The sequence below is a fragment of the Bos mutus genome, chromosome 2 (assembly GCF_027580195.1).
Source record: "Bos mutus isolate GX-2022 chromosome 2, NWIPB_WYAK_1.1, whole genome shotgun sequence".
In the NCBI taxonomy this organism is placed as follows: Eukaryota; Metazoa; Chordata; class Mammalia; order Artiodactyla; family Bovidae; genus Bos; species Bos mutus.
Window position 1 is genome coordinate 29,882,304 of NC_091618.1, and position 14,511 is coordinate 29,896,814.

General features: G+C 55.0%; 1 protein-coding gene across 12 annotated transcripts in view; it reads left to right on the forward strand.

Moving 5' to 3' along the window:
- Nucleotides 1-14,511, forward strand: part of TNS1 (tensin 1) — a 216,245-nt gene that overhangs the window by 102,881 nt on the left and 98,853 nt on the right. For 11 of the 12 annotated variants that reach the window (XM_070386865.1, XM_070386851.1, XM_070386857.1 and 8 more), the window contains 3 exons: nucleotides 5,154-5,195; nucleotides 5,927-5,977; nucleotides 12,433-12,482. In XM_070386865.1, the coding sequence (XP_070242966.1) occupies nucleotides 5,154-5,195; nucleotides 5,927-5,977; nucleotides 12,433-12,482 (143 nt within the window). Of the gene's footprint in view, nucleotides 1-5,153; nucleotides 5,196-5,926; nucleotides 5,978-10,662; nucleotides 10,998-12,432; nucleotides 12,483-14,511 lie in introns of those variants that run through there. The other variant, XM_070386889.1, reaches the window with a different exon arrangement.

A 14,511-nucleotide genomic window follows, 5' to 3' on the forward strand; every position in this document is an offset into this window, starting at 1 on the left:
ATTCTGCCCGGCCCTTCCTCCCCCCAGTCCAGGGCTTGGGCACCTCCCCCACCCGCCATGGCCCTCTGCCTTTTCCTTCCTCCAGAACAGCAGCCTACAGACACATTTTTTTCCCAGCCCACCCTCCCTGCCGGCCACCGACGTGTCCTCTTGCATGAACCTCGAGGCAGTCATCCCAGCCACAGCAGCCTTGGCAGACTGGCCCCTCCTCCGGCCCACACCACTGGGGGTGATTAAACCCAGTGAGAGGACATGCTTGTCTTTTTTTGGAAAAAAAAGAAAAAAATTGAGCAAAGGATGTGCAGCTTCCCTTATCCATCCTGTGGTTCACAGCCCTTCGAATTCAGGAAGTTCTCTCTGATGTCTGATCCCAGTCTCTCCTGCTGCAGCCCATTTCCTCCTCTTCCTCTGGAAGTGTATTGAAGAAGCCTTATCCTCCTGAGGGCCCGAGACAATTAGTTTTTAAGCCGCAGAAGACTTGTTCCCAACAGGAGGGCAGTTGATTAAGAGTAAGAGCAACTGGATGAAGATTATACCCAAGAGGAGACTAGCATGAGGTGGATGTAAGGAGCCGCGTTCAAAAACCAGCTGTCTTTATCTACCGGCTATGTGACCTTGATCGGGTGATTTAATCTCTTGGCCCCTCAGTTTCCCTCACCTGTGAAATGAGATAATGCTTACCTGGTGAACATTGGTTGTGAGGACTGATAATCATGAAAGTGAAGAGCGCAGTGTTAAGCCCAGGACATCCTTAGTGCCTGCTGAGTCGTTCTTGTTACTGCAGTCACATTATGAAAAGGCACCTCCAGACCAGGACCAGGAGGAGGTCAGGCGAGTGAGGCACCTGGGGTGCAACATGCACCGTGAGACTTGGCCGTCAAGCAGTTCCAGGTCCAAACCCTTCCACTTGCTCCTGAGCTGGATTTGAGTTGTCTTGCCTGGGGGCAGGAGGCATTCCGGAAGACCCCTGGTGGGGCAGTGATTCGGCTTTGAAAAGCCTGGGTTTGTCCTGGCATTGGGCAGGGGGCGGGGCCAAATGGGGGGGTACCACCCTTATCTGGGTTCCATCTGCTTCATCCTTCTACTGCTGAACCTTGAAAAGTGAAAGTGAAAGTCGCTCAGTCGTGTCCGAGCTCTTTGCGACCCCATGGACTATACAGTGCATGGAATTCTCCAGGCCAGAATACTGGAGTGGGTAGCCTTTCCCTTCTCCAGGGCATCTTCCCAACCCAGGGATCGAACCCAGGTTTCCTGCACTGCATGTGCATTCTTTATCAGCTGAGCCACAAGGTACTGCTGAGCCTTAGGGGGAAGGAAAAGCAGAGTTGGCCAGCTGGCACCTGCTCATCCCGCCTGCAGGCCAGCTAGGAATTGGGGTGAGGGGCAGCAGGGGGCTCAGTGGTGGGCTTTATAAAACATGGGTGCCCACCGGAGTCCTGCCGTGCATCTCACTGTGAGAGGCTGAGCAAGTCATACCTGTACCTTTCTGTACCTCAGTTTCCCCATCTGTGAAATGGGGAGGGAGGAGATGGTGTCTGAGGAGTGGTGTGCAAAAAATAGGGTGTGTGTGTGCATGCTAAATTAGGGTGACAGCTGAGGCCTAGTGGGTCTCTGTCAGCCACTGAAGCCCTGATGGCCTGGGAGCTTCCTGTAGCATACCCAAGCCTCCCTGCAGGGCCTGGGACAGGGGTGGCCTGACGGGAGACCCCTCTTCTGTTACCAGTTCCCTTGCCTTTTTCATTCCCACTAGCCCCAGAACTGGCAGTGCCTGGGAAACAGGGAAGCAGGACTTCAATCCCAGGAGGCCTGGGTGGAGGCGAGGGGTGGAGGAGAGGGGAGGGGAGTGCAGTGTACATGCTGGGCTATGTTTGCAAACACTGCAGGAAAACACTGGGTGTTGAGATTGGAAGTGTTTTTTTGGAAATTTTTAGCTCCTCAGAAAGCCTCTTCACTAATGTTGAGGGCAGGCCTTTAATGGCTGGCCCTGTGGCTGGCCTCCAGCTGGCGTGGGAAGGGATGCAGGCAGAGGGGCTGGTGCTCAGATGATTGCTGGCAGGGAGAGAGGTTGCTCTTGCCCTGCTGAGGCCTGTGGTTTCTAATATTGCCTCCCTGGTCTGCACCGTGCCAGACCCAGGAGGGGTGGGACAGGAGGGTCAAGGTGGGGCAGGGTGGGGTGGGGTGGAGATGATAAACAACAGCTCACATTTATGGAGAGCTTCCTAAGGGCCCGGCCCTGTTCTGAGTGCTTTCTGTGCTTCATCTCATTTGCATCTCCCAGGATAGGACCGCGCAGTCCTGCCGGAGAGCAGCAAGGACACGGTGACCTACCTGAGGTCGCAGTTAGTAGCAGAGAGTCAGGACGTGGTCTGGCCGGCTGTTGCCAACGCTGCCAGTCTAGATTGGTAGTTTTCATAGTGTCATTCCCGGACCTGGAAACCTGTTAGAAATGCTCGTTTTTGGATCCTTCCCTAGTCTGTGGGTTCTGACCTCTGGGGAGGGCCCAGAGGCCTGCCTGAGTGTCAGCAGCCCTCCAGGTGATTGGCAGGCACACTCCAGTTTGAGGCCCCCAGCTCTCACTCTGCTCCACCCAGTCGGGGTCTCTTGGGAGGCTTTCCCCAGAGCAGGACGAGGGGCTCTTAGGGGACTGTAATGGACCTGAGGCAGGTATTCTGTCTGCAGCTTCTCCACCCCACCCCGTTTCTGTCCTTTTTCCCTGTCAGGGAAGCTGATTGTACAGACTGTGAAGAGTGAGGGCACTGAAGCTGGGAGATCTGGGTCCAGACTCAGTTGTGTTGTGTAGACTCTGCATGCAGAAGGTCCCTGTGAACTGCTCTCTAGGCCTTCTCCTCCCCACAGGAGGCCAGAGCCACTCAGGGTGGAGGCACTTGGGTGTGCTGTGCAGCCCACGGTCTCCACGTGAGCATCACAGAGCTGTGGACCAGAAGAGACGGCCAGGGGATCCGAGGGCGGGGCAGCCTGGCTCTGCATCTGAGGACTCTGCTGGGTGGGGCCGGCTGGTGGTGGGAGGCTGAGGGGGACCCTGGTCCCGATTGTCAAGCACCTCCTAGAGCTCCGTCTAGGGCAGGGATCCCTGGGGATTTCTTGTGGGCTCATTTGCCTCCTGCCCCATGGCCTGTGGCTCAGGAGTGGGGACTCTGGGGGAGGAAGGGGGCGGCTGGGGGAGGGTTAGGGCTGGGCTGGGTGGGGACAGAATGTGGCATCTTCATTGCTCTGCGGAGTCATCCTCAGACTCCAGGTGGGTCAACCGAGAAGGCTGGGAGGGGCTGGCTGATGGACCTCCCAGCTCCGACTCCGTTCCTGGACCCTGTGCTCCCTCGACTGTCCCAAGCTGCCTTGACCCTGAACTACACAGGAGGTTTTATTCACCTGGAAAGAAGTTTTGGCCTCAGCCTCCTGTCTCTAGTGTGTGTGTGTGTTAGTCACTCAGTTGTGTCTGACTCTTTGCGACCCCATGGACTGCAGCCTGCCAGGCTCCTCTGGCCATGGCATACTCTGTCTCTAGTACGGTAGGGTAAAGTTTGTGTGTTTTTAGAAAGAGCACTACTGCCTTTAGCTCAGCCTGCTTCCTTCCTCCAAGCCTGAAAGTGTTAGTTGCTCAGTCATATCCGACTCTTTGCAACCCCATGGACTTCAGCCAGCCAGGCTCCTTTGTCCATGGCATATTCCAGGCAAGAAAACCAAGTGGGTTGCTGTTTCCTTCTCCAGGGGATCTTCCCCTGGAGATCAAACCCAGGTCTCTTTCATTGTAGGCAGATTCTTTACTGTCTGAGCCACCAGGGAAGCCCTCCTCCATGCCTATCTTGGTCCAATTCTCTCCCAGATGCCAGAAGTCATTCTGTTCATTCCCCTGTCTTCAGACATGAACAGTGCATTCTCAGGTCCTGGGGATAGGGTTGGGGCCGATGTTTCCTATTCTGAGATCCATTATCTATATCTGGTCCATGGTCATCTCAGTGAAGACTTGTTTTCATGACCTTGACTCATGCCCACTTGCAAGATTCAAGTGCCCCTCTAACCACATCACTGAGTTGGAAACAGAGCCCTGGAGACTATGGTCAGGAGGTGGCCCTGGAATGGGAAGCTTTTCTCTTGTGATGAGGGAGTCTGAGGAGCCCATGTTTCAGGATGCCTTTAGTGGGAAGCACTTCTGTTGGTCTGGGTGAGGGAAGGATTGCACCAGGATGAGGGACAGGATCAGTCCTCAGGTGTTTAGTGACTGCCCACTACACATCAACCACAGTCTCCAGCATGAGGGATGTGGCAACTGAGTTGGTTAAAGAAAAGCTGCTTTGAATCTGTTTTGGAGGAAAATGGGATAAGAATCACAAATAAAACAATAGTTGGAATGAGACCTATTCCCACAATGAGATTATTCATGCACCGAGGCCCAGATAAATAGCTCAGACAGTAAGGCTTACTGGAGTTCAGAGGTGGGAGACAGCCCGCCTTGCTGGGGTGTTCAGAGAGGGCTTCATCGAAGAGGAGAGCTTGCAGGAAAAAGGGAGAAGCCATTCCACAAGCCAAGTCCTGGATGTGGGAATAGCGAGGAGTCTGGATGGAGCAGAGCTTTGGGGCATGGAGACTGAGGTCTGCAAGGTGGGGGGCAGGGCCCGTGTGGGGTGGTCCTTGAAAGCCGGACCACTGCAGTTTCACACAGCTTGAGGCGTAGAGACCCAAGATGGGGTCCAACCCTTTTGTTCCCCTTAGTAGTCAGTGGCTTTGGTCCATTCATCTGATTTCTTCTTATTGGTAAAGTAAGGCTCAAAGATGGTAAGGGTCCCTGCCCCACTGGGTTCTTATGAGTAGATGAAGCGTCTGGTGTAGGTACACACGCCTGGCAGGTAGGAACAGGAGTCGCTTACTCGCTCCTTGTTCCCTTTTGAGGGGTCGGGCTTAGGGTCCCTCTTGAGGTGTATTGAGCTGGATGGTTCTAGGACCAATAGGATTGTCTTCCACTTTCCAAGTTCTGCCCCCAAGCCTCGGGTCAGCACATTGTGTCTGAGTCTTGGGTTGGCGCCATCCAAGCTGTCTCCAGAGGCCTCCTGCCCATCATGGCCTCCAGCCCGGGGAGGAGAGCCAGCCTGGGGCTGTTTGCCCTGAGGCCTCACGCTGTGCTGTCTCTCTGTCCACAGGCCGTCAACACTGAGACTGCTCCGAAGAATGTAGTAGACACGGTGAGTGATGGCAGGTGGGGCGGGGGGCAGGGAGCAGCTTGGGGAGGCCGGGAAAGCAGAAGGAAGATGGGGGGACAGTGAACAGATATGTCTGAGGACACCCTTCTGGAGTAGATTTGTGGAACTTGGGGAAGGGTAGAGACCTTGTGACATGGAGAGCCGGACATCAGACCATCCCCCTGTGTGTTGGGAAATGATTGCTGGGGGACGAGGCAGGCAGGGAGGGAGAGGCCAGTGCTAAAATGTGGTCTTCTTTATTAAATATGTAGCATGTGAGAGAGCCAGGAAGATCTTTCCAAACACATCTTTCTGCCTTAGCAGAAGGACAGATGGTTTCCTCAAGGCTGCATGGAGGAGGAAGGGAAGGAAGTGGGTGGATCGTGCAGTCGGGAAACCAAGGCTGGCAGCTAGCTGATGGGCTTGGAGGACTTGGGTTCATATCTCAACTCAGCCAAGGTTCTATTTGTGATACTGTAGCATGTCTCAAGCCTGTCTGTGCCTCAGTTTTCTAATCTGCAAAATGGGAATAATGATATCTCCCCAGGAGAGACACACATGAGTGGGTGCAGTTGGCTCCAAGGGGCCTTTAGTGGACAAAGATGCTGCACAAACAAGCAAGCTCCCTGCCAGGCCCCCACTCCCATCACTGCCACACCAGGCAGTGAAAGACCCAGGACCTTTTGATGACTTTCCTCGACTCCCCTCCCTGACTGCCTTTTCTTTGTCTCCAGGGAGAAGCAGCCTCTCGGGGTGGAAACACACGGAAAAGCCTTGAGGAAGATGTAAGTATGGGGAAGGGGAGGAAGAGGAAGACGTGGTGGTTCCCTGGTGAGTGGGGGATGCGGGGAGGTGGATGACGTCTCACACCTGACTTGTTTGGTGGGGCATCCCTCACAATCTCCTATCTAGAAGGGCAGGCAAGGTTACTTAACTCAATTCCAGACTGCAAGAAAGAAAGTAAGAAAGTGAAGTTGCTCAGTTGTGTTCGACTCTTTGTGACACCATGGACTGTAGCCTGCCAGGCTCCTCCACCCATGGGACTTTCTAGACATAAACACTGGAGTGGGTTGCCATTTTCTTCTCCAGGGGATCTTCCTGACCCAGGGATCGAACCCTGGTCTCCTGCACTGCAGGCAGACTCATTACCATCTGAGCCACCGGGGGGTGGGGCAAAAGGGTGAGCAGGCCCATGACTTAGCCTCATTCTTGGCTTTAGCCTCCATCCAGCTCAGCTGGATTCAGGGCTCATTTGCCCATCACTTAAGCAGACCTCAGTAGGTGGGGAGGGAGGGTGTGCAAGGGCTGGCTGGGTGGTGAGCAGGGCCATGGGAATGGGTGACACTGCAGCAAGAGGGACTGAGGGCAGAGATGAAGAGGGACTCCTAGGCTCTTGGGGATCATAGGCTCTGCTTCTTTGGACAGAAGAGGCTTGGAAAATGGCTAAATGCCACTGATTCAGGAGGAAGCTGAAAGATGGGCTGGTTCACCTCGCGGGCTTCTCCTGCCGTGTGGTTTTTTGGTGGAGGGTGACAGGCAAACTCCTTAAGTGGAAGGACCCCAGGGAACGAAGGAGGGGCTCCTTGGGTCCCCTGCTTTGATCCCAACTCGTGCCTGGGCTTGTCCTCACACCCCAGGGCCAGATGCCCAGTGAAGTCGGACCTTCCCTTTCTTCCCTGCCCTTCTCTGACAATTCGCCCCTCAGCGGGCCTCTCCATCCTCTCCCGCCCTCATCTGCAGAGGAACAGGGAGTGGTTTTGGCGGTTGGCACAGGGGGAGCTGTTGATGGCATGGGGCCATATCATCTGACAGCTGCCTGACCCACGGCGGGGAGGGAGGCGCTAGGCTCCTGCAGGCAGTGCACGTCGGTGGGGAGCCCACTGCCACTCCACATTGCCCAGCCCCTCAAGGCGGAGGTGTCCCCAGGGCCACACGGGGGCTGGCCAGGAGGAAGAACATGCCTCTCAAATTAGTGGAAAAGGTATGCACGGGTCCTGTGGGTGCGGAGTACACATGCCGAGAGGGATCCTTGTCCACATTTGTGATGTTTCTGGGGCTGGGGTGCAGGGGGGAAGTAATGTTTTGTGTACCTACTACTAAGGATTAACCAGCTTAACGGACACAAAGTGAATTCTATAATTCACAAAGTGCATTCACAAAGTGAATACTGTATGCTCAATACATGTTAGCCATTCTTATCACTGTTATTTTGGCTAAGGGCCAGAAGCTGGCCTGGGTATTTTTTGATCCCCATGACATCCCACTATGGCAGATGCTATGAATCCATTTTATAGATGAGGAAACAGAGGCTTGGAGGAGCTCACAGATGCGATGAATATCTGTCTTCTCCATTCCGTCCTGGGACCACTGCCTGGATATGGTGTTTCCAGGACTCCTGACTCTTGCCCAGGGGACAGGGTGATGTCGTGTGAACCAAGCCTTTTAGCCAATGGTCTGGACGTTCTTATAAGTTGAGTCCTAGGGCAGCTGCTCCCCACAATGCCGTCCCAGGCCAGATAGATCCAACAAGGTAAAGGTGCAGCAGGAGAGAGTGAAGTTAGACATCGTGAAGAACTTTTTGACATGAGGGGGTGTCGGACCTTGGTCCTGGAGAAAAAAGAGGTTGCCGCTTAGCTGGGATTAGAAGTTTTTTAGGGGAAAATCTGTTGATTGGGGATGAAAGTGTGTGTGTCTGTGCGTGCCAGGGGTGGTTAAGAGTGGTGTCTTGCCTTGATATGGGAGGAGGGACGTGATGAGTCTTGGTCTGCTTAGTCTAGTTAAAGGAGTTCCTGAAAAGCTGAGCAAGTGAGCAGATTCTAGAATGACCTGTGTACTGTGAAGGAAGAGAGAAAACCTAGTTTTTGAGGTTCCCAGAAACCTGTCCCAGGCTGAGTGACCCCCAGGGTCCCCTGCCCAACCACTGAGCTCTCTTGCCCTCTCTCCTGGTGAGGAGACCATTTCTGAAGCGGCGTGGCTGCTGCTCAGGGTCTTGCTGCTGTGATAATGTGCCTGTTTGTTGAGCTGTTTTCCTGTCTCTGGCCTGCGGCCCAGGACTCACAGGGCAGGAATGGCTGTTTTCCTCCAGCAAGGCTGGTGTGTTGCAGGGTTTGTGGATGGTGTGCTGTGTCGCACTTTGTTTTGGAAAAATCCAGGCGGGTGGGCAGGAAGGAGAGAGGAAGGGGTGTGGCTGGAGGGGCTGGTGCAGAGGGGAGGGGGTGGCCGCAGCCCCCGGAGGAGATGTCGGGGTGGGGAAGGGCCCCCGATGTAGATTGGTCACCAGTCTCTGGCTGCCTGACATGGCTGCTGCTTACAGACCCTCCTCCCAACTGTGCCCCCTGGGGACCTGGGCTCCGGAAACAGCTTTCCCTTTGGTCCAGTGCTGTTGTGTTTGGTCTGTGGACCTCAAAAGAAGGCAGGACTCTTCCCACACAGTCTTTGCTCCAAACCAACCCCGCCCAGATCCTGGGGTTCCCACTCTTGCTGCATGGTGGGGAAGGAGAAGGCGAAAAACGGGGCCGAGGGTCACAGATCTTGAGCTGCCCCAGAGCATCTGAGCGGTGGTCAGCAGCCCCTGCCGGCATTGAGGACCAGGGTCAACGGTGCTGGCGGAATCTGCAACAGGAAGGGTGAGGGTTAGATACCAGGAGGAACTGGCTGATAGGAAGAGACATAAGACACGGTTTGGGGGAGGGTGTGGAATTTCCTTTTATAGTGTCCTTTAAGCAGAGGAGCGATTGCGTTTTGGTGATGATGGTAGGGGAGAGATCTTGGTGCCTATGGGAGTTGGATCAGAAGTTCTATTATGGATCTGTGTCTTGGGAGGTGCAGGGAAGAAGTTCAGAGCTGTGGATAGATGGCTTTGAGAGCCCCAGAGAGGAAAGGAACAGAATTAAAGGTGGATGAAGGGATGGGTGGGCAGACCGAGAGCTTATTTTTCTTTATAAAATAAAATCTTCGAGTATTCTTTTTTTTTTTTTAATGTATTTATCTATTCGACTGCATCAGGTCTTAGGTGCGGCACGCAGGCTCTTTTTGGCTGTGCACGGGCTTTTCTCTAGTTGTAAGCATGCGAGCTTAGTTGCCCTGCAGCGTGTGGGATCTTAGTTCCCCAACCAGGGATCGAACTCATGTCCCCTGCAGTGGAGGGGGAATTCTTAACCACTGGACCAGGAAGTCCCTAGAGAACTCTTTGTAAAACCCTTGGGTAGTTTTCCCCAGAGGCTCTGGGTGGAGCAGGTAAATCACACCAGACTGTGTTGTACCCATTCTACAGAGCGGTCAGTGAGGCCAAACAGCTGCTTCTCACGTGGGCTTCATAGATGAGAGTCGTCTTTTGTAGGATGGAAGCTTTCTGAGGTCGGGGGCCTTATGCCCAGCTGGTGGCCCTCAGCAACGTTCACTGAATGAGGGAGGGGGTATGATGATGGTGTGCGGAGAAGACCTCAGCCTTCCTGAGAAAGGCCCTGTGTGAGTCGCAGCTGCTGGAGGCTCGGTCTCCAGCCCTGTGTCTGTGAGGTCACTGTGTTTCTCAGAGCCCTCAGTTGTTTTGCTCACGTGCCCCGCCCCCGCCCCATCTGTGGTTCTCTAGTTCTCCCTGCGACTCGGCCCAGCCACCCCCAGACGTGTTACCTGTGCACGTCTGCTTTCCGCTACTGAGTGTCACATGCTTCCAAACTTTGCAGAAAACAGGAAGCCCCGTCAGTGAGAGGGCAGCCCAGTGATTCATCAGGGGATGACCGTCCAGCTGTTCGTCCCCATCCTCTGCACGAGGGTCACTGTCCAGGGCGGCTTCCTCCTCTGCCTCCCCTCCCCCCTCCCCTCCAACCGCAGAGCCGGCTTGGACTTTGTCTTATCACCTCTGGAGGCGGTGTGGCCAGACTCTGCGGGGGCCAAGTTTTTATTTATCTTTCCCGGCTTTTTGGGGTGGGGAGGCTGAAGAATGTGGAGTGTTGTAACTGGGGAGGGGGGTGGAGAAGCAGGACCTGGCTGTCCTGCTCTGCGCTTCCCTTTCGCCCCTGCGCCAGTGGAGGCTCTTGACTCCCCAGTCTCCCCACCAAACCCAGCTCAGTATCCCTGAGGCTCCTGGGGGCCTGGCCCCGTGGTCCTGGCTACACCTCCAGCCTTGGCTATAGTTGTGGCTTCCAGTTGTTAGAAGCAGCTATAGTGGCCTCCTCCAAACATGGCTGTGGATCAGCAGTCGACGGAACCCGAGGGGCTATTTATAGCAGGGTGGCCCTGGGGCCTGGAGCCAGGCCTAGGGCCTGGGGAGGTTCATCGTCTCCTCATCAGGGACCGGAGAAACGGAGACCGATGAAGTGTCGGGTTTCTGCGTTCCTCTGAGCGGGTCGTCTTGGAACAGCCTGGTTTGGGTCTTAAAAACCAAACACAACTCAACCCCTCCTTACTGCCCGCCCCCCCGCCCCACTTCCCACCCCTCAACTCCCCATGCCTGACTCATGCAAACCCAAGTCCTCGGGGCCAGGAGAGCTGTGGAGACAGAGAAACTTCCCGCTGGACAGCACAACTTGGCTGTTTCCTCCTGCTGCCTCTAGGCTGAGCTTTTTGGGGCTGTGCTGCAGCCCCAGGCTCTGGCTGCAGCCTTCTTGCGAAAGGCTGGATGGAGAGTCCTCTTCTTAAGGGGGCTGCCCTGACTTGGGGCTCAGCTGGGTGCGGGGTTGCAGAGCCCACCCACCCCCGCCTCGTTGGTGCTGCGTGGAGAGGGCTGAAGGGGGCTCCTCTTCTTGGGGCCCCAGTGGTCCAGCCCGGAGTCTGAGGATGAATCCTGCTGGTCGTCAGGACTTGGGGGTGAGTTGCTGTAGCCTTGGTTTCTCCTCTCCTTGGTGGACTGTGCTTCTCTCTCCTCCAAGCGAATACAGCTTGGTGGTCATGAAAGGCTGGTTTAGGGGAGGCTCAGGCATGTTTGGAAAGTGCCAGTGGGCTCAGAGGGCTCTGGCTGCGAGTGTCCAGGTAGGGCTTCAATTCTGCATCGAGTGAGGTGGATGAAGGGATGGGTAGCAGCTGGTGATGCAGGATTTTGCTTTTCTATAGAGGTAACTGTTTGTTTGTGTCTCTAACTATTCTTTTAATTGTACTCGATGTAATAATGGTAAGAATGTCTAAGGGCTGGATGTGCATAATTTCCTTTACTGTTCAAATAACCCCATGAGGATTGTTGCATCTTACTCTTGACATTGGGGCTTCCCTGGTGGCTCAGATGGTAAAGAATCTGCCTGCAATGAAGGAGACCTGGGTTTGATCCCTGGGTTGGGAAGATCCCCTGGATGAGAGCATGGCAACCCACTCCAGTATTCTTGCCTGGAGAATCCCTGTGGACAGAGGAGCCTGGAGGGCTACAGTCCACGGTGTTGCAAAGAGTCGGCGATGACTGAAAGAGCAGCTAAGCACAGCACAGCACTCGTGACATTACAGAGGCTCAGAGCATTGAGTAGTGCAAGGCTGCCCATAGGATCCTGTGGGGGCTCTGATCCTGTACTTTCGTTGCCGTACCATACAGTTTCCCAGAGATGTTTTGGACACCAACTTGGGTCCATTTGCCTAATTTTGTACCAGTTGACAACCCTAGAGATGGGAGCGGATGAGGGAGGTAACAGACAATGGGCAGTGGGTCCTTAGAAGCATGATTTGCTGCCTAGCTCTGGTTGGTACACATCGTGCCTGGTGGCTTCTTGTCCCAAAACTTTTGACTGACCTGGTGTTGCTGCTTTAAAGGAGAGGCTTGCAGGCAGCTGGTGGGCAGAGAAGAAATGTTCAGAGCTGGACGGAGGGGTGCTAGCGCTCTCATCTTTCCTTCTTTCATGCTTGAATCTCTGTTCACCACTTGGGATTACTGTTTCGATATCCAGCACTTCCAGGTGAAATGAGTGTCCATCAATTTAGTAACTGCTTTATTGAGTGTGTACTCCATACAGGTGGCACCAGCCCAGGCCTGGTGCATTTCTGGGCACTGGGAATTTTTTCCTTGCCCGGAGGGAGGAAAGCGCTTCCCCTCAGGGGCTTGCAGGCACACAGGCACACTCACGTGGGGTTGGCATCGATTGCTTTTGGCTTTGAGTTGCTGTGTTGGTGGGGCTTTAGGGCACCTGGGCTGGAATGTTGGCAGAAGCAGAAGGAAATCTGTGTTTGCCCGTGGCCCTGACCACTTGTGTGGACAGCTCTCTGCTGCTCTCCTGCCGTCCAGCTGGTCCCCATCCTAACGCTGCTCCTCTCTTCTCTTTCCCAGAGTTCCACCAGAGTTACACCAAGTGTCCAGCCTCATCCCCAGCCCATCAGGTATGCCTGGACTATAGGGGGCAGGGGATGGGGGGCAGGCAGTGAGGTCACTGTGGGAATTCCCAGCAAGTCATGCCTTTGAGTCTCTAATGCCAAAGTCATGAAGCCACTGGTTGGGAGCATGGCAGACATGGAAGCTACAGCGAGAGGATGTGGGTAGATGGCACTGGGAATCAGTCATATTTTGAATTCTAGTTTGAAGCCAGTCCTTGAGCTAGATTCTTTATTTACCTGCATGATCTCATCTAGTCCTTGCAACAACCCTGCAGGGTAAGTATTTTATCCCCATTTGACAGATGAAGAAACTGGGTCTCAGGGAAATGAGGCAACTTGTTAAAGGTCACGCAACCACCAACAGGCAGCACTTGGATTTGCCTTCAGGACTGGCTGGCATTGAGGCCCGTGCTAGATACTGTTCCTTTCCATGAGCAGTGGCTTCTGATACTCGAGGATCATTTATAAAAGGAATGTTCTCTGGCTGGCTGGGCTGATGGGGGCTGGGGCAAGGGGATCATAGGGGACTCAGTGCTTTGCTCATCCAGAGTTACTTTGTCCTGGGTCCAGGTTCTCTGATTTTTTTGGCTTCCTCTGCCTCTCCTTCATCCGAGGCTTCTGAGATGAGTGAGAATCTGGCCCCAGGGATCTGGAGCCCCAGCCAGAGAGGGCTTGGTGTGTAGCTGAAGCTCCCAGTGGGCAGTAGTCCTACTGCCAGCTGTCTACAGAGAGTGGAGGGCCCCCTTAGCAGATCCCTCCTCCCTTGTAGCTGAGAATCGGTGGGTGCAGAGTTCGATGCTGATGTTGTCCAGGTGGTGGCGCTGTTCTGCCTTCAGTAGGAGCCCCACCCCCATAGGCTGCAGGGCCAGGAATGAACTGGACTCGGAGGCCAAATTCACAGTGGGCTCCCAGCACACTGGCATCTCTATCACTGCGTCCCAGTCACCATCCCCATGGAGAAGCTATATGTCACCTTTGGCTCCCCTGTGTCCAAGCCCCATCTATACAGCTGGCTCAGAGCTAACCCTGGAGGAGATTTGGATTCTGCCCCGTTCTTGGTGTCCTGGGGCTGTACACCCTACTGCCGCCCCATCACTCTGAAACACCCCAGTGGTATCCCTCCCACTGCCCCTCCAGTCCCAGCTTTACCCGGAGGTAGTGAGAGGTTATCAACATGAGTGTGGTCCATCTTGGGTAGTGAGGGGAAGCAGGAGGCTGGTGATGGGGTAAGAACGGTATGAGGTGCCCCTAGAAGCCGCTGGGGGGCTTTGGAATGGATTGCCAATTTCCCGAGACCCCTTTCCCCATCCCGTCAGCTCAGCCTGGACCCTCCTCTGGAAGAGCAGCTGGGTGAGGTGTAAAGGTGTGAGCCCTCGCTTCCTCTCACTCAGTGCCGGCCCAGGCAGCTCCCTACCTCTCTTAGAAGCTCAGATGGCACTGGGATGTCTGGGAGTCCCCTGCCACTGTGGCAGCATCCTCGGCCTCCTGGGCCCTTAGAAACCAGGGAGGTCACTGGCAGGAAGCAGCCCCGGAGGCGGTGGGAGCTGCCAGAGGTGGGGGGAGAGCCAGGAACAAAGGGCAGGAGTCAGCCTGCCTCCAGGGAGGGCTGGAATGTGCGCTGTGGTCTGGCTTACCTGGAGCCCAGGTGAGCGTGTCACCTGAGCTGCCCCTACCCCTGAGGGCCTCCCCGCCCATGCCACAGCTCAGAGCAAGCAGAGGGCGGTAGAAGGCTCAGCTCTGGGATGCAAGAGTCCTCGCTTCAGGCTCTCCTTCCTCTCTGGAGCTCTCCTTGGATCCTTCGAGAAGCTTCTGCCAGACCAGGTGGCTGCTGTATGTTGGGAGGCTGAGCTGGACTCCTGGGCCCTGGCTGGTTCCGGCCCTGGCTCTGACCTCTGGGATCACAGGTTGAAGGCGATGCCGACAGGACTGATGAACACGTAGGACTAGTGTCATTACTCTTTGTTTCTGAAACGGCTTGAGATCCTTGCCGGCTTCTGCCCAGCTCTGTTCTCCCCGGCTCTCCCAGACTGGCCTT